We start from the raw sequence: 21,516 nt of genomic DNA, 5'->3' as shown, positions 1-21,516 counted from the left end.
ACAAATGTCCAGATAGAGTTTAGAAATTAGGCAAGTTATCATATTAGTTTTTGGTAAGTGACTAACAGTGTGTATAGCGTTAGTAGGTTTTTAAACTCCGGGTTAGGTTTTAGTTTGCTACTCGACGGCTACAACGCACAATCGCCGCGAGTTTCGAGGCGCACCGTGTTTGACCCATTCATCACTCCCTCCAAATAACGTAAAGTTTTAGCTTCTCCATTGTTTTGACGCCGTCTCTCTGCTGCTATGGTTTCTTTGAAGCGAGAAAGAGAGGTGGATTTAGATGATGATGACAATGAAGACGGAGGTAAGTATATTCCTCAAACGTATGCCCTGCGTTTGGTTAGCAGTTAGCGTTGTTGTTAGCCAGTGGTGTGTTCGTTTTTTTGTTTTTTTTTTACTGCCCTGTCCAGTAACGCATAGACGGATCAATAAGTGTCTCCACTATGTGCTAAAAACAACGATACCCCTCATCTTAAAGCACCCATTGTTTGAAAACAAGCACACCTCACAACATTAAAGCTAAGCTAGTTAGCATGTTTAGCTCATTGCTTTGAACTGTTGGTACATGGTTTGGCTTGACATTTGTTCTTCTTGGGCCACTTCACGTTGCAGTGGCAGCCAGAGTTGGACGAGGACATGCAGTAGAAGACCGAAGAAGCCGCCACTGTCCTTACCTTGACACCATAAACAGGTAGGCCGGAGCAGACTGTGTATTGCTACTAAAGCTGTATTCCACCTCTGGAGGTGAATTCAAGTCTGTCAATCCTGCAGGAGTGTGCTGGACTTCGACTTTGAGAAACTCTGCTCCATCTCTCTCTCCCACATCAATGTCTACGCCTGCCTTATATGTGGGAAATACTTTCAAGGTAGGCAAATTGACATTTTAACTGGGGATCAGAGACCCTGTTACTTGTACTGATTTGTGTGGGTTTTGTTTTGTTTTTTGTAGGAAGAGGTCTGAAGTCTCACGCATACACTCACAGCGTACAGTTTACCCATCATGTGTTCCTCAATCTGCATACACTCAAGTTTTACTGTCTGCCAGATAACTATGAGATCATCGATTCATCACTAGAAGATATCACAGTAAGTAAAGTAATGCTTTTCATACTAAAACTAAAATTCATGTAATCTCACTGGCCACTTTATGGGGTACACCTTATTACTACAGGTTTGGACACCTTTTACTTTCAGAGTTTGCTTATTAATTCTTCATGGCAGAGATTCAACAAGGTGTTTGAAAATTCCTCAGAGAATTTGGTCCATTTTGACATGATAGTGTCACACAGTTGCTGCAGATTTGTCAGCTCCACATCCATGATGTGTGGCTCCTGTTTCATCACATCCCATTGCATTGAGATCTGGTGACTGGAGGCAATTTGAGCGTTTAAACTCACTCACCAATCTCTGTGACCAGGATAGACCGCATTAGCTACACCAGAGGGACAGCTCAGGTTGAGCAGTTTCGAGTCAAAGTTAGAGACAAGTCTGAGGGTGGTTTGGACATGTGCAGAGGAGGGATAAGGCATATACTGGGATGTAATGAGAAGAAGTGAAATTGAGGCAGATGATCCGCTGTGATGCCACCTAATAGGAGCAGCTGAGAGAAAAATAATCTACAGTGTAACTGTATATCTATGTTAAAGGTTAAATTACATTCAAAATATTTTGACTTTAGTGACTTTTTTTAAGCTGAATTGAGTGAATAAATATCTTCCAGTCTGAATTGTGACTGGATTGACTGAAGAAGCACCAGTGTTTTCAGTCTGATATGATACTAACCATGTTCTGTTTGATTTTGTCATTATTTCTGAGCTCTGGCTTTGTAACAGTTACCACAAACAGCTGATTTGCTTACATTTCTTCTCTCTACAGTACGTGCTGAAGCCAACTTTCACCAAGCAGCACATTGCGGGGCTGGACAAGCAGGGTAAACTGTACAGAGCCTATGACGGTACCACCTACTTACCGGGCATTGTAGGGCTCAACAACATCAAAGCCAATGACTATGCCAATGTGGTGTTACAGGTATGGATATCTACCACTGTAGATTTTATTAATTGTTGTAAATTTTCTGAATAATGTCCTCCCTTTTCATTTGTGTCTCTCTTTTCAAGGCTTTTTCTAATGTTCCACCTTTGCGAAATTACTTCCTGGAGGAGGAAAACTACAGAGGAATCCGCAGGCCCCCGGGAGACATCATGTTTCTCTTGGTGCAGAGGTTTGGTGAGCTGATGCGCAAACTTTGGAATCCAAGAAACTTTAAGGCCCATGTGTCGCCCCACGAGATGTTGCAGGCTGTAGTGTTGTGCAGCAAGAAGAACTTCCAGATTACAAAGCAAGGTATTGCTTTACATTCACTAAATTGTACTTTCTGGTCTTAGTAGGCTTTCAATACAGGTTGTGGTGCTAATTGATTGTTTTCTGTTCTGCAGGTGATGCTGTGGACTTCATGACGTGGTTCTTAAATGCCCTGCATGGTGCTCTCGGAGGCACAAAGAAGAAGCCATGTAAGTGGGGAAAAAAGTGGATTTGACTCTTAAGTTGTTTGGTTCTAATGCAGTAGTGCATCTTTAGCCTTCTGTTGTGATATTAAAAGCATCTTAAGGACTTTAAGGGTTAATTAAATTTCTATTTTTTGATTCTCAAACCTTGGGTTTCATACAGAATCTGCAGTCTCTGCACAAAATCATATTGTGACTGTGCAGTGTGATGGACAAGCTCCGTGGACTATGACGTTTGCAGATGACATTCAGAGCTCGCAAAATCGCTAGCCCGACGTCCCGGGGCTAGCGATTTTTCCAGTCGGGCTACCAAAATCCATTTCAGCCCTGCCCGTCGGGCTATCATAGGAAGGAAAGATATGTCAATGCTTTTGCATTCTTTCGCAAATGTAGCTGAGTAATTATGTCATCGGCATCGATGAGCCACTGTCAGTATGTGACACATTGAAATCGCGTTTGAATTTGCGCTTGTTTTTTGCTTTCACTTTCACTTTTTGATCGCGCGAACTGTGTATAGAGAGCAGCAGCATTGATTGGTAAGTCACAGATTAATTGCGCACCAATTCCTCTGGCATCGTCTTATCAATCGTTAGCTTACTATCAAACATGACAAGTGAAATCTCCTGCAGCAAGCTTAAACATGCGATAGAGGTTGATTGCGCAGAGAATTGCTGATTGTTATGTAAGTATGTGTGTAAAAGCAGATGGATTTACGCAGGTATTTTAGTTCTGTAGAGCCAAACAAGACAGGTCAGGGTGAAGAAGGGACAGCCAAAGAAAAGCCTACCACAAAACGGAAAAGTTATGACAAATCAGACTATGAGGCAAAAGGAAAGCGCAGCTTTTTTGGTTTCATGGACAAAATAATTTATATGGCTGGAATATGATGAGCTAAATAACATAATGTTCTACTTGGTGTGTTGTGAGTTTTCCTCGATTTCTGAGTCGACAAGTTCCTTTGTTACTGGGACCAGTCATTTTAAGAAAGACCCGATCAGAAACCATGAGAAATGCAAGAAATGCATTATTGCTCAGTCTGCAGTATCTTTCCCAGAACAAACACCAATTGCAAAAAACATACTAAAAATAAACCATGCATAACAAGAAGTCCTGAAAAAGCTGTTTAGAACAGCGTACTATGTTGCAAAGAGTGAACTACCATTGGCAAAATTTAGCAGTCTTTTCAAACTTCAAAAAGCAAATGCCCTAGATCAGGGGTCTCGAACTCCAGGCCTCAAGGGTCAGTGTCCCTGCAGGTTTTAGATCTCACCCTGGGTCAACACACCTGAATCAAATGATTAGTTCATTACCAGGCCTCTGGAGAACTTCAAGAAATGCTGAGGAGGTCATTTAGCCATTTGAATCAGCTGTGTTGGATCAAGGACACATCTAAAAGCTGCAGGACACCGGCCCTCGAGGCCTGGAGTTCGAGACCCCTGCCCTAGATCTTGGTTCCACTTGCCTCTTACCCGTGATTTCAGTGGAGATTTCAAATTCAGGATCTGACACAGACTAATTCATGTTCTACACCAGGGGTGGGCAATCTCAGTCCACGAGGGCCGGTGTCCCTGCAGGTTTTAGATCTCACCTTGGGTCAACACACCTGAATCACATGATTAGTTCGTTACCAGGCCTCTGGAGAACTTCAGGACATGTTGAGGAGCTAATTTAGCCATTTAAATCAGCTATGTTGGTTCGAGGACACATCTAAAACCTGCAGGGACACCGGCCCTCGTGGACTGAGATTGCCCACCCCTGTTCTACACAGTTCGTGCAAGTTCATAGAAATTTCTGTTCAATTAGAACCAAATATTTGAGTTGATGATTGTAATTTGTGTTTTAAATATTTTTAGATTGATGTTTTGTTTCCTTTACAATATTATACTTTAATGTATAATATTGTAAAGGAAATAAAACATCAATCAAAAAATTGTCCTCTTCTTTTTATTCGGGCTACTTAAATTTATTTTGGGCTACCAAAAACTGAAGAGTGCCTGCCCGAAGGGCTACCAGGGATTTTGAAATTTTGCGAGCCCTGACATTGTGACCTGTAGTGAGAGTGTGGAGCAGGTGGAACCTCACCTCATTATGAGGACACTAACCCTCCCTTTTCTTTTCCTTCTCCCCTCATAGCAATCATTACAAAAGCATTTCAAGGCTGCATGCGGATCTTCTCCAAGAAACTCCCACACCCAGATTTGGTGAGTTTCTTGCTTGTGTTATAAGATAATTGTTTAACATATGGACCTTGAATAAGTTTAGTAATAGAAAAACTTGAGTTTATTTGTTACTTATTCAAGTTCTTTTTAAGTTCTGCACTCCTTAAGATTCAGTTCTTCTAAGAGTCCAATAACATTTTACTATGTATTCTGTAAATATATAACACATTTCCTGTGAATTAAGTTGTTTATGTTTTGATGACTTTGATTTTTAAAATCTTACAGCTGCCAGAGGAAAAAGAGGCTCTGCTTACAACAGATGAGTATCAGGAGCAGATGTCTGAGTCTTCCTTTCTGTTTCTGACCCTTGACCTCCCAACTGCTCCATTGTACAAGGATGAAAAAGAGCAGCTTATAATCCCTCAGGTCCCTCTCTTTAACATCCTGGCCAAGTTCAATGGCAGCACAGAGAAGGTACAGATTCATTTTAATCCTACTGGCTTTGATAATCACTCTCACAAAGTAAAAGAGCTTGCAAATACTGCCATGTCAATATCGCAGTGGAGTGATCTGTACTACTGATGAATCAGCAGTAATATAAAGTAGAAAGTGCAAAATTGAACTAAAGGTTTCAACACTAGGTGACAGTGTTTTACCAGAAACGGTTAATGTAGCTGACACAACTACAGCCTATATCTTCCTCTCTCCTCCACTGTGCTTGCACAGATGTGGAGAACAGCTGTGCACCTCTTCAGTTTGTGCCACACAATTAGTGTCACAGTGAAGGAAGTGCGCTGCGTATATCAAGCGCAGCATTATGCCCTCTAACATCCATGACGTAGCCACTGGGTTTAACAACTTTTATTGCAGAAAACCTGCAGTGATACAAAAGTTTGCATTGAAACTTAGGTTTTTACAGTCTATAAGCATTATTAGGTTTTTCCGTTAACATCCACGAACTGTCGTGTGGTGCAAAGCTTAGACATGTTTGTCTTGTTTTGCTCCTGGTTATTATTGCTTTGGTTCTTTGCAACCAAGTTTGATTTCTGTCTAGCATTGTGAGAAGTTTCACCTTTCAGGCTGAATCCCTTACCTTCCACGGCTCTACATCGACATTTCTCCTCAGGGTAGTTCTTGATGCTACAGCTAATGGCCATTCAGTCATGTGGTACAAATTGGTGTTGCATAAAAGTCCACTTAACTTGATTCAGTACAATCTCTTCCTCCAAAAAAGAAAGAAAAATCTGTTGATAACATTAATTTTGAAAGGGTGCAATCTATTTAAATTGAAATTAGAGCATTTAAACCTTAGTGTTATTTAGATGTGAGTTTGTTCTATTAATAATTGAACACTGAGAACAAATCTGTGTATTTTCCCTGGATTTAATTCTAGGAATACAAAACCTACAAAGAGAATTTTCTCAAAAGGTTCCAGTTGACCAAATTGCCTCCGTACCTCATCTTTTGCATCAAAAGATTCACCAAGAACAACTTCTTTGTGGAAAAGAACCCCACAATTGTCAACTTCCCTATAACGTAAGTGCCGCTCAAGTATTCAAAATGTAGCCTTAATCAAAGACATTATACTTACTGCGTGTTGTATCTCTTGTGTGTTCATTGTGTCTTCGGTTTAAATGACGGTATGTTGTCCCTTTGTGTGCTTCAACAGGAATGTAGACCTTCGTGAATACTTGACAGAAGAAGCTCAAGCCACCGAGAAGAACACGACTTATGACCTCATTGCAAATGTAGTGCATGATGGGAAACCAACTGAGGGAGCGTACAGAATACACGTTCTGCATCATGTAAGCATCTAGAACTTTTTGATACTGCTCATAGAATTAACCGAGCAAGTTGATGCTTTTAGCCAAATTGATTTTGTAAACTGTGGCTTGTCTTAAATGGCATCCGTTTGTCTTTGTGTTTAATCAGGGAACTGGAAAGTGGTATGAGATGCAGGACCTGCAGGTAACTGACATTCTCCCTCAGATGATCACACTGTCGGAGGCTTACATCCAGGCAAGTCGACCACTCAGTTTTTGCATGGACAGTATAAATACTGCAGAACTCCTCAGTTTTATGTGCAGCATCCATAGTATGAAGCAGACCATTGCATCTTCTGACAATGATATCAGCGAGATGTGTTTGTTTAATTTAACAAGGAGTCCTTTTAGTTGACAGTGTGCTTTTTCCCCCCTCTCAGATCTGGAAGAGGCAAGAAAGCAGTGATGGAAGAAACAACCACATGGGGATTTAAAGTATTCCTCAGTGTGTGAATGACCAGAGGCTTTGTGATTGTCCTGGACATGAACTGGGTATTTAAGTGTTTTAAAACAACAGAATATTGAATGAGAGTGGCAAGAGAGCATCAGGGCATCCTTTACAACCACATGAAGCAAATACATGTAAATGTCTGCTTTTTTTTTTTTTTCCTACCACAGTTTTATCTTTTTACTACTTGGAAGTTTCTAAATAAACCAGGTCCAGCACACTTGTCCATCTGCAGGTTGCATTTTTTTCACCACACCTTTGATATAATTTAATACCAGTTTTATTCATATGTGGTCATTTGCAACAGCAGTCAGGACAAGAGCAATAATATTACAGAAGAAGCAGCTGTGCCGATCAGTCAGTAGTTTCCATTATATTATTAGAGCTCAGCGTGTGGCTTGCAGATTTTCACACTGATAATAACAGCTATTATCATACACAGAATAAGACTTCCCACAGAACTATTCAGCCCAAACTGAACCCCTGAACCCCAGCCTCAGTGGGACACTTCATGCAAACTGAAAACTTCATGTGTAACATTCATAAGGCCCTAGCATAGGATATGGAAAATTTACCCATAAAACAGCAAAAATAACAAAAATGTAAAAAACAAACAAACAGTGCATCACAGGTATAAAACATTTAACAGTTGATCAGTTTAATAAAAAGTAGATCATTGTGTGCACAAGGCTGCAGTCAGTCTGGCAGGCTTCACTCATTCTTCTTCCACATGTATTTCTCACAGTAGGCTTGATTCTGCAGATTGAAAACACAAAGTAGATTTGAAACAAACGTAGTGGCCCACAGAGTAGCAGTCTGTGTATGACAGAGGACAGGAGAAGACATGTTTAGATGACGCATTCAATTAACTGGTGATTTTAACCTGTAACCTGCCCGTCACCCTAACGCAGCTGGGGTAGGCCCCAGCCCGACCAGTCTCAATGGATGGAAATCACTTGTATTCTCATCCACTTTTGATCACATTACATTATGGACATTAGGACATTATGTTAAATGTTTGCCACGACTAACACTCACGGCAGACTATCCTGATATTTATATAAAGAGTATTACTGATGAAGTCAATAAACATAAACTTATTAGAAAAGAGAGACTGGACATGGCTGACTCTTTAAAAGATAGCAAGGGTTTATCAACTACACAGAAGAGTAAGGGCTGGCTCCCGCTGGCGGTGTGAAATGTTTCTCTCAAGATGGGATGCATAACTTTAGGCAGCCAGTGGCATAATTGACTGAATAATTGTGTGTATATTGTAGTTTTTACATGGATGTTCATGTCTTTTATTGTTTACACTACTAATGATAAAGAATTTCACATACACCACACTCCTGAGCAGTTTCAGCATCTTTGCACCAGTAGCTTGGTCCCCAGGTACAACGATTCTTTCCCAGCGGTTCCAGCTGCTTCGAGGCCACACACAGATCAGCTCTCTGCAGAACAGATGGTAGGAAACATGATGAGAAAATGAACAAAACCTAAAGAATGAGTGGTGGCATTAAGTGGTTACTTGGGTATCTGTGATTTATATTGCATTGACTGGAATGATTCACATCGTAAATTTGCAGATCAGTGCACGTTTGTGCAGTTTTTACTTGCTGAATTCGTGCACTGCTGCAGGCCGTGGTAAAAATTTGGATTAGTGCTGACACAGGTTCTATGTTACTATTCAAATGTAGACCCACTCACGATAACCTTTAGTTTATTCTTACTTCACATGCATGAGGATATCCCATCTGGTTTCCCAAGACCTTCTGCAGCCGTGAGCCGTAGATACTGGTGAAGGCTTCACACTGAAAAGAGAATCAACACTATAATCATGCTGTGACACTTTAAAGACTCGTCTTTCATCATTCTGAGCGAAAGTCCAAACAAGAAGCTGAATGATCACATAAAAAGTTTAGACAAATTTACCAAAAAGCTCGCTGGCTTCAAGTTTTTTAAAACTGCATATAATTTGTAAAGGGTGTTGTTCTAAGAGTACCACTGTTAGCTGAGAGTCAGACCTTTGGGATGGCGGTAGGGTGAATGTCGCACACAGACTCCAGGAAAGCATAAGTCTGAGCTTCAGTGGCATTGAGGCCCTGGTGTAGTCGGCTCAGCGCAGCCAGTGTGCGGCATGAGTCGCAGTCTGATGGGAGGAACACCTCTGGAGAATCAGCGACAGTAGCGCATTAATTAGGTGAATGGGGAAGTGAGCCAGGTCCAAGCTATACAGCAATAATGACAAACCTGGAACTGGCTGCTCACTGAACAGACAGAGGTGCAGAAGAGTGCATATCGTGTGAGGTGCAGCAGAAGACAAAAGGAATTCGACAATCTCGACGCCATATTTATTGATGAAATCATCACACTGGTCCTTATAGTGCTTAGGTATAAGATTGCAGACCTCTCCCATGACCTTCTTTATAGCATCCTGCAGGTCAAGAAGGAGAAGGCAGGGTTTAAGCGATGTAATGGATGGTAAGGTTCTTTAAATGAACAGAAGTAAAGAAAAGATGACCTCAGTCATATTTTTGGGCAGCAAACTCTCCAGCTTCTTGATGATAAACAAACACAGGGTGCAAACTGGGTTAAGCTCCTCCTGGAGAGAGAATTAGCAGATAAGAGGCCCATTTCATAAAATTCACAAAGGTTTCACTTCACTTTTCGATTTATATTTGACTTCTGCTTTCTCATACTGACATCTGTCTTTGTTCCTGCGGCCAGTGCGTGGCTGGATGTATCTGTGCCAGCTACACGGTGGGAGAGTTTCTGCACTTTCTCTTTCTCGTGAGGAGCACAAAGTCCAAAAGCTGCACAAAGCTCTCCTGGTTTCTACAAAAAAGCAAAAGCAAAAAAAACAAAACAACCCAAAACACAATATATCAAATATTTTACATCAAGTAAAAGGACTCTCAGAAGGCTTCAGTGTTTATTGTCTTCTTTCATAAAAAGAAGCCTCACTTGAGGTTAAACTCACCACGTGATCAGGGGTTTGATGCAGGATTTTGGGCAGGTAAGTCTTCACCTGTAAATCACACTCTGACACCTGCTCTTCAGGGAGGCGGCGGCACAAAGCGTGCAAGCTTTCATATACGACTCCCTGCAAAAGCATAGAGAGAAATATTACAAGGGTGTGGCGGCCACTTAATAACCATTTCTTCAAGCCCAGTTCGTGTCGCGAGTAAAACAGTGAAGTGAAAGTAAAGTTAAACCGTTCTTTACCTTGGTATCGCTGCTGGAAATCATGTTGGCCGACAGCTGGATGATCTGGCTGCATTCTGGACAGATATCCAACGTCTGCTAAAGCCGCAGTGACAAAATTGCTCAGTTTTCGCGCTTTCATGTTATGCAAACAGATACAGTTTTGTTTAGTTTTTTTCCCCCCCAATACATGTGCTCTTTTCAGGGCTTACCAGAGATTTCTGCTTTATGAATGACAAAGGGTCAGTAATAAACCTGGAGTCTCCTTCAGTCAAAAGAGAAAAGAAACAGAAAACAAGACAGAAGATTGCAGGTAAATGGCTTCAGCATCGGTTAGCATATAGTTACAACACTACAAGGGGGTTATACGTTTTCAATAAACAGCAACAACAGCCTGGTATAAGTTTACATTATATATTTTATACAGTAGTGTATAACTGAATATTGAATAAATGTCGTCTGGTGGGGGGGGGGCGCAGTAATGCAGACATTAATGTGATTTTGAGTAAACGTCCATCTTACCGGGCCACAGAGACACCGCGAGGATCACGAGAACAAATCCGGATGCAGACATGGTTTAAGCAGCAGAGGACAACACAGATCGGATGATTTTGACTATAAAAACATCGGTGCAGCTGTTTGGGTTGCAGCGGAAGTACAGATTGATCGTCTTTACCCTATCAGAGCGTCATGCGCATTGCGCAGGCGCCTCGACTATTAAAGGCCATACGCTTCAAATTAAATCTCTAAACTTCCTTAGTTATCTGTTGCAGTGATAAATACAGGCTAAGAGTGGATAAACGAATATTTTCCGAGACTAAGCCTTGGAGGCGCATGTCTTTAAGGTGTTTCTGGTATAAAAACTTGACGCTCTTGACATAACACTGAAAAGCAGAAGGGAATTGAGAGTCAAGGCTCCTTCGCCAAGAACGTGGCCACTTTTTGTAGTTTTATTTCAGGTTGTCTGGATCCTCCACTACAATTCACTCGGTTCTTCCTGTGCCCATGCGCCATGTATCATCAGATTCAGTTTGTGTCATTGCGCCGACAAACAACACCGATCACGTGCCTCTACCTTGGCTCATGAAGAAATCTAAAATGACCACCAGATGGCAGCAGAGCTGAGTAAATGTATCTGAGCTGAGGCCGGAGGGCGACAGAGCACTTTAAGAATTCATTGTTATTCTGTTATAATCGTATTATAATCGTAGTAATTACGATATGTCAAAGACCCGAAAATATAACACTGCCACAAGACTTAAGATTTATAAAATATATAAAAGCTTTATTTTTTATTTCACAACTATTGCTTTATTTAGTTTAGGGATTTCAAGCAAAGGCTGAGGGGAGGCGCCTTAGGACTACAAATCTGTCCACATCAATATAATAATAATAATAATAATAATAATAATAATAACTTTATTTAGTAAGGCTTTATAAAGCGCTTTCAAACAAAGTGCTGAACAGTTATTGAAGATTAAAAAAGATAAACAAATACATACAAGCAATACAGAAAAACCAATACAATTTAAAAAAAATGATAATTTAAAAACTAATAGGCAAAAAACTAAGACACACACATATAAAATACACACCACACTTAAAAAGGGATCTATACAAAATAATTAGCCCCTTCTAGTTACCCTGCAAATAAGAGCAATTCCTTATCATAATTGTGAATATTACATTATGAAACCTGCAAATGAAAAATAAAACAGTCAATTAGTTGTTTGGTTCAGGACCTTTCTGGAAGTCTGCCCCTGCAATGCTGACCACACCACTGTTTGCTTATTCACCCATTGTGTTTTCAGCAACTTTGCAATGAAGATGGAGCTCTTCATGATTGCAGAGTTCAAAATATAGTAAAGCATAACTACTCTACAGAGGTGCGTGCTTTATTTAAATTAGCTTTTGTTTTTCTAATATATATTTAGATTAATCTCTGTTTTGTTTTGTTTATCCATATTCTGTTTTTGGTGGACCTTTAACTATAACCTAAAATAGAGTGGTGTGAAAATGTTTTTGCCCTCTTCTTGATTTCCAAGGTTTTGCATATTTGTCACACTTATATGTTTCAGATCATCAAACAGATATTAATATTAGACAATGATAAACTGAGTAACTAGAAAATGCAGTTATTAAATGATGATTTCACTGATTACAGGAGAAAAGTTATTCAAACCTACCTGGTCCTGTGAAAAAAAAGTAACAGCTCCTCTTCTTAACTGTGATTGACCACATTGTTTGGAAAGCTGAGTTCAGTTTCACTAAACTTAATTATGTTTACTGGGAGACTTATTGAATCAGGAAGTCATTTAAATAGAATTAGTCTGACAAAGTGAAGCAGGCTGAAAGATCTTAATAAGTAAGACCTGATGCCACGATCTAAAGAAACACCTGAGAAATAAATTCAGTGAGATCTATCAGTCTGCAAAGGGTTACAAAGCCATTTCTAAAGCTGTGGGATTCCAGTGAACCAGGGTGAGAGCCATTATCCACAAATGGAAACCCTGGAACAGTGGTGAAGCTTCCCAGGAGTGACCGGCCTACCAAAATGACCAGCAATGACTCATCCAGGAGGTCACAAAGACCTGAACAGCACTGAAGAACTGCAGACTTCACAGGTCTCAGTTAAGGTCAGAGTTCATGATTCAATTAACTGGGTTTTAACCCTCTCAGGCTCAAATTAAGTTTTAGTTACAGGAAAAATCTGATATTTGGGGAAAATTATCAAAAAACAAAACAAAAACCAACTCATAAAATATGTATGTGGGGTAATCAGGTTGTTAGTTTTTAACTGTTGCAAATTGGCAACGCCTGCCTCGAGAGGGTTAAAATGGCATCCATGGGAGAGTTCAAGGAGAAAACCACTGCTGACCAAAAGGAACATAAAGGCTCAGCTCACATTTGCCAGAAAACATCTTGATGATTCCCATGACCTGTGATTAAATATTCTGTGGACTGAGAAGACAAAAGTTAAACTTTTAGACGGTGTAAAACATCCGGTGTAAAACTAACACAGCATTTCAGAAAAGGAACATCATACCAACAGTAAAATATGGTGGTGGTAGTGTGATGGTCTGGGGCTGTTTTGCCCTAGTGAATTCTGCTGTCTACCAAAACATCCTGAAGGAGAATGTCTGGCCAGCTGAGGCTGAAGCGCACCTTGATTCTGCAGCAGGACAATGAGCTAAAACACACCACCTCTAATGATGTAAGAAAAACAAAATGAAGACTTTGGAATGGCCTACGTAAAGTCCTGACCTGATCTTCCTAAACCGATTGAGATGTTGTGACATGAGCTTAAAAAGGTTTGTTTTCATAAAAATTGAGGAAGACATACCTGAAAATGTTCTTTTTTAAATTTACCGGCCAATTGAAGATGGTTTGTTTATTCTAGTCTTTAAATATTTAAAGAATGTCCCCGCAACAAAAATGACTTGAAAGATCACGTTTTTGTAAGGTTTTTCAGCTAAATGTGGAAAAATGTTGCTGTTAATTTCAGCATGTTTCAGTATACAAATGGCACCCCATTGTCTCTGCCATTGTACTTTTGCACAGATGCCTTTTCATTTTTAACCCTCTAGATTAGCTGCTGTCCTCAGACAACAATTTTCCATCTCTTAAATTTTTATTTATTTAATAACACTAGACTGTTCATTAAAATGAGGAGCAGAAGAGGGTTGGAGGTGCGGGAATCCTTTTACGACACAAAGCTGTGAGGGCTGCAACCTCTGAGGCTAATATTAATCTTTATACGTGTTTAAATAGAAATAACAATATTAATAAAAAATATGTGCATGAAGTTGTAAAGAAGTACATCTACTTGTTTAAACACTGAATATTTCCATTCATGGCAAATTTATGAAGTTAGACCACTTTTCTCAGGGCAAACACTACGTTGGTGGTTATCAGTTCTAAGTTTGTGGCGCACAGGAGAACTTGTGTGCTAAAGTTTTGGAAATAGATTTGTATTTCCAGGTAAAATAAGCTAATAAAAGACATTGACTGAAGCCAAATCTGTTTACTCATCTTGCAGGTGACAAGTCAACAAATAATGAAACTTGACTAGGTATGTGAACACCTGATTGAAGCACAGATAGCCCAGAGTTATTGTTCCTGGTTGTGTGCCCATTTCAGCGCATCTCTGTCATAACATAACTCTGTCAATCACACACTTACTTACAGTTACATGGAAGTAAGTGTATGATAGTTTTAAATAAACACAGCAGTGACTCAGTGGCATTGTCTGGGTTTCAGTAGTAATTCTATCCTGTTCATCATTTACCCTAGATGCAGTAGGGCTGCAATATCTCACATGGAGCGTACAGAGTTTTGCAATACTCGGCAGGGAAATGCCAAAAGACAAGAACAAAAGATGTCTTTGTTTTTGACTGCAGTAATAATAATTTTCCAGGAATAACTTCTGTACTTTGCATGACAGAGTAAAGGTGTCATTAGGTTAAGTGAAATGAATATATTTTATTTATAATGTATGAACAATTTTATTACTGCACATTTGTTATTTGTTTGATTTTTAAGAACATTATGTTGTGCTTACAAATAATGTTGAATGTTGGTGACAATACTACCTGCCCAACCCCCCCACCCAACAAACAAACACACACACGAAAAACGTAATTTGATTGGCCTTAGTCATTTCTGATAATTTAAACTTTATTTATCAATATTATCTGAACATTGGAAGTTTCTGCTGCTTGAAATTTTATCTTGGTCATCAGGTGTAGTAATTTAACTTTATTCAACAGAAAAAGAAAGTTTTCACTGTCCTATAAAAAAAATCGGATTCAATCAAATGCACTTGATTTACTGGTCATCAGCAGGTGTGAACACCTCTATAAAATCAGAAGGTTTGGCACCTTGCTGGTCTGGAGCATTTAGGCATCCTAACAGATTCACCTCAAGGTCAGACCAATGCTCAAAGAAAATGGCCCAAAAAAAAAAAAAAAAATAAAATAAAGAAAAAAAAAATTTAAGAGCTACATCTCAGATCCACAGGTCTCATTTAGTGTGGTGAATGTTAAAGTTCATGACAGTACGTTTAGAAAAGAAAAGAACTGAACAAGTATGGCTTGCTTGTCAACTTTCAGTCATGGTGATGGAGGAGTGATGTATTGAAGCCATGGGATCCGAGCACATTACAGTCACGGAGTTGGCCACGGACTCCCCTGTAAATATTAAAGTGTCAAATATGTAGCCATCTGTCCCACAGCTACAACCAGATTGGGTCACACAACCAGACAATCATCCCAAGCACAGCAGCAAATCTGCAACAACTCAAGGTGTTGCAGTACCACTGCACATGGTTGAAATGACAACAAAGCCACTTGACTTGACCTAAAGGAGAGTGGGAAAAAAGCTCTTCACAATGATGTGAAAGACTGATAAAATTATTCACGTTACTAATGAATGATAGAAAACCCGGCACAATTTAGTTGCACACGTACAATGACAATAAAGGGCTAATCTCCTATTGTTGTACTGGTAAAAACAGTCCTACAAGCTACTGAATCATGGGGTGTACTTCACTGGACGGTGTAGAATCTTGTGAAAACGTATTTTTTCACATGACTGTACATCATTTGGCTGTTTGGTTCTTTAGTTTTCCTGTTGTCATTGTTTATAAAAGAATCCACCAAAAGAGTTCAAACTGACTGAGACAGACTCAGAAATATTCCTGAACCAATCTCTAACTGATCTAGACATGGAATCATTTTACTGGTGGAAAATCAAAAGACTGCCAAGCTTCAACATATGCACTGATATATTAAAGGTTCCAAGTCACACAGTCAGGAAACAAAACCAAACCAAACCCCACAGAACTATGTTCAATGTGGTTTGGCTGGGAATTGAGTGAAATAGTTATTCTCGTTATAATGTTTGTGATGATGCTTTTGTTACCGCATTCCTGCATGTTCTTGGCACTAATACAGATTTTTTTCACCCTGCTATTGTTTAACATGTCTGGCCCTCAAAGAATTTCTGAACTTCTTCCTGGAACATTTGTGGCTTTAAACTTGTATAGGTTGTTTAAGGTGTCTTGAGTATCATCTTTCTTTCAGTGTCATTAAATATTTTTTTCTTTTCTCCTTTCAAGATGGCTCCGATCACATTTCATGCAGACACGCATTCTCCTATGATCGTGTATTAGTGTAGAGTGAAAAGAAACAAAACATCAGCAGGCTTACTCTTGTGTCTTAGAGAAATTGAGAAAACACTGAATTTTAAGTCTTTGCAGACTATCCAAATAGCATTTACTGGATAAAGGATGACTCACCTTATAATATTAATTAGTATAATTAGTATTATCAATAAACAGAATGAGGCATTATTTTCAAATCCAGTCAAAGACATGCACTATTCAGTACTGTCATGAAAGTCCAGTGGTGTAACATTATTCTACAGCTAGTACCGGTGGCTACATAAAGTAATCTGAGAAAAAGTCAGGATCGCTAGACTTTCACTTTCACCCAGTCCTCCTCTGAATCACTGAGATGTTCAGTGGCATACTTCAAATGGGCCTGAACATGTGCTTTCTTGAACAGGGGGACCTTGTGGGCACTGCAGGATTTTACCCGTGTGCACACCTGTGTGCGTGAGCATGCTTGTATTCAAAAGGTTTCTCCATGTAAGTATCTAATAGTAGGTGTGGGGAGCCATAGCCCTGCCCACAGGACATGAAGCAGGCATGGAGGAGATCTAGGCCCCAGACATCTAGAGGCCCTCCAGAGCATAAGAGCCCAAGGAGGATCACCGGAGGGCAGCCATGCCACCCTCCTAGAAAAGACATGCGGAGAGCCCCAGTTTTCTTGTAAAACAAAGGGGGCCTAGTAAAAAAAAAGTTTGAGAACCACTGCTGTAAATGATCATTGACTCAGGTTAACAATAAACTTTAAACAGTACCTCTCTGTCTCTGTTCTGAACATTTATAATCAGGATTTCACTCAGGCTGCATCAGCTGAATCTGTTATTTGTAAATATCAGTATTTTTTATTCAGATGTGGCAAAAATACTTAAGAGTGCACACTCCAGTGAAGTTGGTGAGGAGATGTACCAGACTGATCCCTGTCCAAAGGTATCATACTCTAACTATGACCACTGGGACAGGCTGTAGCCCCCCACCCTACCACTGTGAACCTGAATTGAATAGACAGAAGAAAATGAATGGATAGACTGAAATTTAAAAAAAAAAATCTGAGCTGTTGGTGTGTCCTTGGATGTGGTGGTATTAATATTAGAGCTAGCAATCTTACTTACAGAATCTCTACTATAAGCCATGTTGACTGAAATTATTCCGATGTTTGCCTGAAGGCCTGGACAAATGTGCTGGGTGAAGGATGTAAATCAAATCACATCTTAACTGTTTACAGTTAAGGAACATATTCATATTTAATTGAAATATGAACCAGTGATTATTTTTCATAAATTTGCGATCATTTTTTGATTGTTGATTCCAAGATGATCTGTTTGGCTTTTTTTCATTTTAATTCTCTTTTCAGTTTGCCAGAACAGTTCTCCACACACTCTAAAAAAATGCTGGGTTAAAAATGACCCAATTTGTAACCCAAAGCTGGGTCAAATATGGACCGAGCCAACGCTGGGTTGTTTCAACTTAACAAGGGTGGGTTACTGGTTTGACCCAGCACACTGGGTTAGGATAACTATCCAAAAATTGGGTTAACTAAACGACTTGGTTCACTTTATGGCTGGGCTGTATGTGAGGATATATCATGTCAGCTTGGGCAGGAGTACTTGTCCCCTGTTAGCATTAGCAAGATTCTCCAAGAGTTCCTTCATGAGTAGAGCTTGTAGCTCTTCAACCTTCTCGCGCATCTGTAGCTGTGCAAGTTGCCCGTTTTTTGGTTGCTCTTTTTACCCCACTGGTTGTGAGTGTGTAAATACCCCCACTAGATTTTTCGGGCTGCAGTTAACTCTGGAGGAAGGGGTGGGTCTCCCATGACAAGATGAAAAACAATTATGTGGGATACCTTTTAATTAAATCCCATCACCTGATATCTAGTGTCAAATTATATCAAACCTGTAAAGCTGTCTACAGTCAGAATTTTTGAAAACTGTGATTGTAAATACATTCAAACAAGCTTTTCTCTTTGTGTTGAATATCAACACTGACTTCTTTGCCTGTAGGCTTTACTTAAGCACAACCAAAAACTGAGTTGTAGAAGCCGTCACTCCAAATGTCTTTTGATAATAAGAAAAAAATACCTTTTCAGTACACGACCTAAATTTCTTCCCTGACTTCTTCTGAATGCCGTCGGCTTTGTCTGCTGGTTTGAAGAGAATAAACCACAAAAAAGATGATTTAGTCACTTTATCCGCATCATGCATGATTTTCTCATCCTGTGGACAACAACATACATGGATACAGGTTTGTTTGTAAGGTTTGTAAGGTTTATTTATTTAACATATCCAGGTCCAGCCCCACTGTGTTCCTGAACTGGAAAAGCACTTAAGAAAATGTGTGAATAAATGGACATACATCAACATACTATATTTATCCACACAGACTGGACCAATTATACTTAACTGAATTAGAGACTTTAACAGTGTTTTCTATTTAAGAATGTCTCGTGCTGATAGACCTGCAAACTTGACAAAACTGTTTTTCAGACTACAGGTAGCTGTCCTCAATGTATCCAATTCAGGGTCGCAGGAGGATGAAGCCTATCCCTGCTGCAACAAGGCAAAGGCAGGACAGGCTGCCAGTTTATTGCAGGGCTAACACAGTACATGTGACAGAAAATCCACTTAAATGTTTTTTTATAATAATAATCATAATTATGATTATAATTATTATTTGAAAGTTTCTTTATAAATAGACTTAGATTTTTTTATAACCCCTAGAATATAAACCTGAGCTGTTTCAGATTCTGAGCTCTGACCTCAGTGTAAGGTGGCTATGTCCTCACTGCAGCTGCCTCTCCCAAGTACTTCTGCTTCTTGTCTTCCCCCAGACAAACACGCCTTCCTTCATACACACTAGTTCACCCTTTGGTAGAGAAATCAGTTTCTGTGAAAACATTTCTGTAAATGAACATCGTGTGGAGAATACTAACATAACCACATTAACATTATTGGCACTTGCTGACTTGTTAATAGTTACTATATAAATGCTGTCCATTTATATGGTCTTACCTGTAAAGACTGCTGTATTCATCGGATTCCAACTAGAGCGGATCTGGAGTCTTCCCATGCTCCTGTAAGTGATCCTCCATCTGAATGGATGATAAAAACCTTCTGAACAAACTATCAGGTGGAGATGGCCCATACTGGCCTATATCGATGGGACTGATTTCAGCTAATAACGTCCATTGTATGGACTGATCCATAGCGGGTGTTCCTTTACCCATGCTCCATCGCTACGAGATGTATCATCGAATTCGGCCCTTTGTGCGTCATTTCGCTGAGAAACAACGCCGAACACATGCGTCCCCTTGGTTCATGAAAAAAAAAAAAATCTAAAATGACCATTAGATGGCAGCAGAGCACAGTAAATGTACCTGAGCCTAAGTCACATGTGGCCCGTGGCAGACGGCTGTTCCCTCTTAATGTGAGATAACTTTAGAAGTTCAGTTGTTCTGTTGATGAAATTACACAATTGTGATAAGGCAAAAATCCGAAAAAACCCAACACTACCGCGAGAGGAAACATCAAAAGCTTAATTTCACACCAAAAACTTTGTGATTTCAAACGTTGTCTCTGTCCACACCAATATAAAATACACACCACCCGTGAAACACTACAAATATAAAAGCTTATTTACATCACATAACAGCCCCGCTCTCAAAAACTGGCAAGGATGTAAGACTTTCTGTGAAGCTGGATTTGAGAAAAAAAGTACGCGCTGTGTTGCTTTGGGGATAGCTCGCCGTCCATGCTACAGTCACCGGGGATGCCGTCATAATCTGCATGTGTATAATCCTCCTGTGGGAAACGGACTTTCTCACCAAATACCATCTATCTGGATCAGGGCTGGACTGGGACAAAAAAAAAAAAAAAAAAATCGGCCCGGGCATTTTGACTAGAGACCGGCCCACCAGGTATTATAGGAAAAGCCATAAAGCCTTTGAATGAAAACGAACGCTGCTGTGACAGTGATGTACACTGTTTTGTTGGTATATGTATGATTTCTATACATTTCACATCAAATAAAAACTTTGGTTGTAAGATTCAGATAATTATTTATTAAAAGCTAGACATTTTAAATGAGAATAAGAAAGAAAAGTATTTCTTTGTGCCCCCCTCTCCCTGTTAATGCCCTACATGGCCCCCTGGCAATTTGGTGTTATTTGTCTCTCAGAAACAGTTCATAACTTCCCTTCAACTCATTCATGCCACCTAAAAGGTAAACCTGTTTCTCCATCACCATCATCACTGATGATTCAGTAATTACACCTAAAGTTGGTTTATATCTGACTCCGATAGACTGCAGGTCATAACTTCTTACCTGAAGTTCAGTTCCCCTGACACTCGGACCGGCAGCCGCCACGGGTCTCTCCTCCTCCTGCCTCCCCTTCCCTCATCCACCTGCTGGCCTCTGTGGAAGCTCCGCCATTGCCACCACCAAACAACTGAGTTATTTTTACACATCGGCCAGCATCTGGCCAATCCACCACCTTTCATTGTTTATACAGTTAAAAAACAAAAAACAAAAAAAACAACAACAAAAAAAACAAAAACAAAACACACACACACACACACACACACACACACACACACACACACACACAACAAAAAAACCCTATTGGCCCATAAAGCGAAAAATCACCATTGGTCCACCGGGCAAATGCCTGGTATGCCTGATGGCCAGTCCAGCTATGATCTGGACAGCTTCTTGTGGTCTCCCAACTAGACTGGACAGGAAAAACAGAGGTGCCAACACCACCAATTTTCAGCATCTGGAATTTGTACCATCTGGTGCTGTCACACATTCAGTCTTGGATTCTTCACCACTTAAATTGGCATTAATCAATGCAAGGTCCGTGGTGAACAAGACTTTCATATACCATGACCTGTTTGTCTCTCATGGCTTGGACTTTCTTTTTATTACTGAAACTTGGCTACCCACTGATGATCTAGCTGCTTTTGTGGAATTGACTCCTGAAAACTGTAACTTCCTTAACACACCTAGGACCTGCCGTCGTGGTGGCGGCTTGGCAACAGTTTTCAGAGATCACTTTAAATGCAGAATGCTACCCAGAAGTGACTACACTAGTTTTGAACTGCAGCTGTTTATGCTGGATCTGTCCTCTCCGGTGCTCTGTGCTCTAGTTTATAGGCCTCCTCACCTTAACAAGGATTTCATTCAGGAATTTTCTGTCTGTGACACTGACAAC

General features: G+C 40.0%; 2 protein-coding genes across 3 annotated transcripts; one reads left to right on the top strand and one right to left on the bottom strand.

Moving 5' to 3' along the window:
- Positions 1-145: 145 nt before the first annotated feature.
- usp39 (ubiquitin specific peptidase 39) lies at positions 146-7,132 on the top strand. The gene is made up of 13 exons (XM_063490710.1): positions 146-307; positions 616-694; positions 775-869; positions 953-1,089; positions 1,879-2,031; positions 2,121-2,346; positions 2,439-2,513; positions 4,641-4,708; positions 4,952-5,140; positions 6,060-6,202; positions 6,336-6,471; positions 6,599-6,685; positions 6,870-7,132. Exons 1-13 carry the CDS (start codon positions 247-249, stop codon positions 6,921-6,923), a joined length of 1,503 nt encoding a protein of 500 aa, XP_063346780.1. The 5' UTR covers positions 146-246; the 3' UTR covers positions 6,924-7,132.
- A 445-nt stretch (positions 7,133-7,577) lies between these two features.
- On the bottom strand, positions 7,578-10,826 carry sftpbb (surfactant protein Bb). 2 transcript variants are annotated; one of them, XM_063490711.1, is made up of 11 exons: positions 10,664-10,826; positions 10,354-10,406; positions 10,163-10,240; positions 9,918-10,040; positions 9,641-9,772; positions 9,459-9,539; positions 9,188-9,371; positions 8,962-9,104; positions 8,668-8,748; positions 8,278-8,388; positions 7,578-7,693 (listed from the first exon to the last, which is right to left on the bottom strand). In XM_063490711.1, the coding sequence occupies exons 1-11, from the start codon at positions 10,713-10,715 to the stop codon at positions 7,649-7,651; spliced, it is 1,083 nt and encodes a 360-aa protein (XP_063346781.1). In that variant the 5' UTR covers positions 10,716-10,826; the 3' UTR covers positions 7,578-7,648. The 2 variants fall into 2 exon arrangements, with proteins under 2 accessions (XP_063346781.1, XP_063346782.1); XM_063490712.1 differs by having other exon boundaries at positions 10,163-10,237.
- Positions 10,827-21,516: the final 10,690 nt, after the last annotated feature.

This window comes from Pelmatolapia mariae, linkage group LG12, assembly GCF_036321145.2.
Source record: "Pelmatolapia mariae isolate MD_Pm_ZW linkage group LG12, Pm_UMD_F_2, whole genome shotgun sequence".
Taxonomy (NCBI): Eukaryota; Metazoa; Chordata; class Actinopteri; order Cichliformes; family Cichlidae; genus Pelmatolapia; species Pelmatolapia mariae.
This window is presented reverse-complemented; position numbering and strand designations above follow the sequence as displayed.

Coding starts and splice junctions, on each gene's coding strand:
- usp39 (XM_063490710.1), top strand. CDS start 247: ATGGTTTCTTTGAAGCGAGAAAGAGAGGTGGATTTAGATGATGATGAC. Junction 870..952: donor ATGTGGGAAATACTTTCAAG/GTAGGCAAATTG, acceptor TGTTTTTTGTAG/GAAGAGGTCTGAAGTCTCAC. Junction 2,032..2,120: donor ATGCCAATGTGGTGTTACAG/GTATGGATATCT, acceptor TCTCTTTTCAAG/GCTTTTTCTAATGTTCCACC.
- sftpbb (XM_063490711.1), bottom strand. CDS start 10,715: ATGTCTGCATCCGGATTTGTTCTCGTGATCCTCGCGGTGTCTCTGTGG. Junction 10,407..10,663: donor CGCGGTGTCTCTGTGGCCCG/GTAAGATGGACG, acceptor TTTTGACTGAAG/GAGACTCCAGGTTTATTACT. Junction 9,540..9,640: donor CCGCAGGAACAAAGACAGAT/GTCAGTATGAGA, acceptor TTCTCTCTCCAG/GAGGAGCTTAACCCAGTTTG.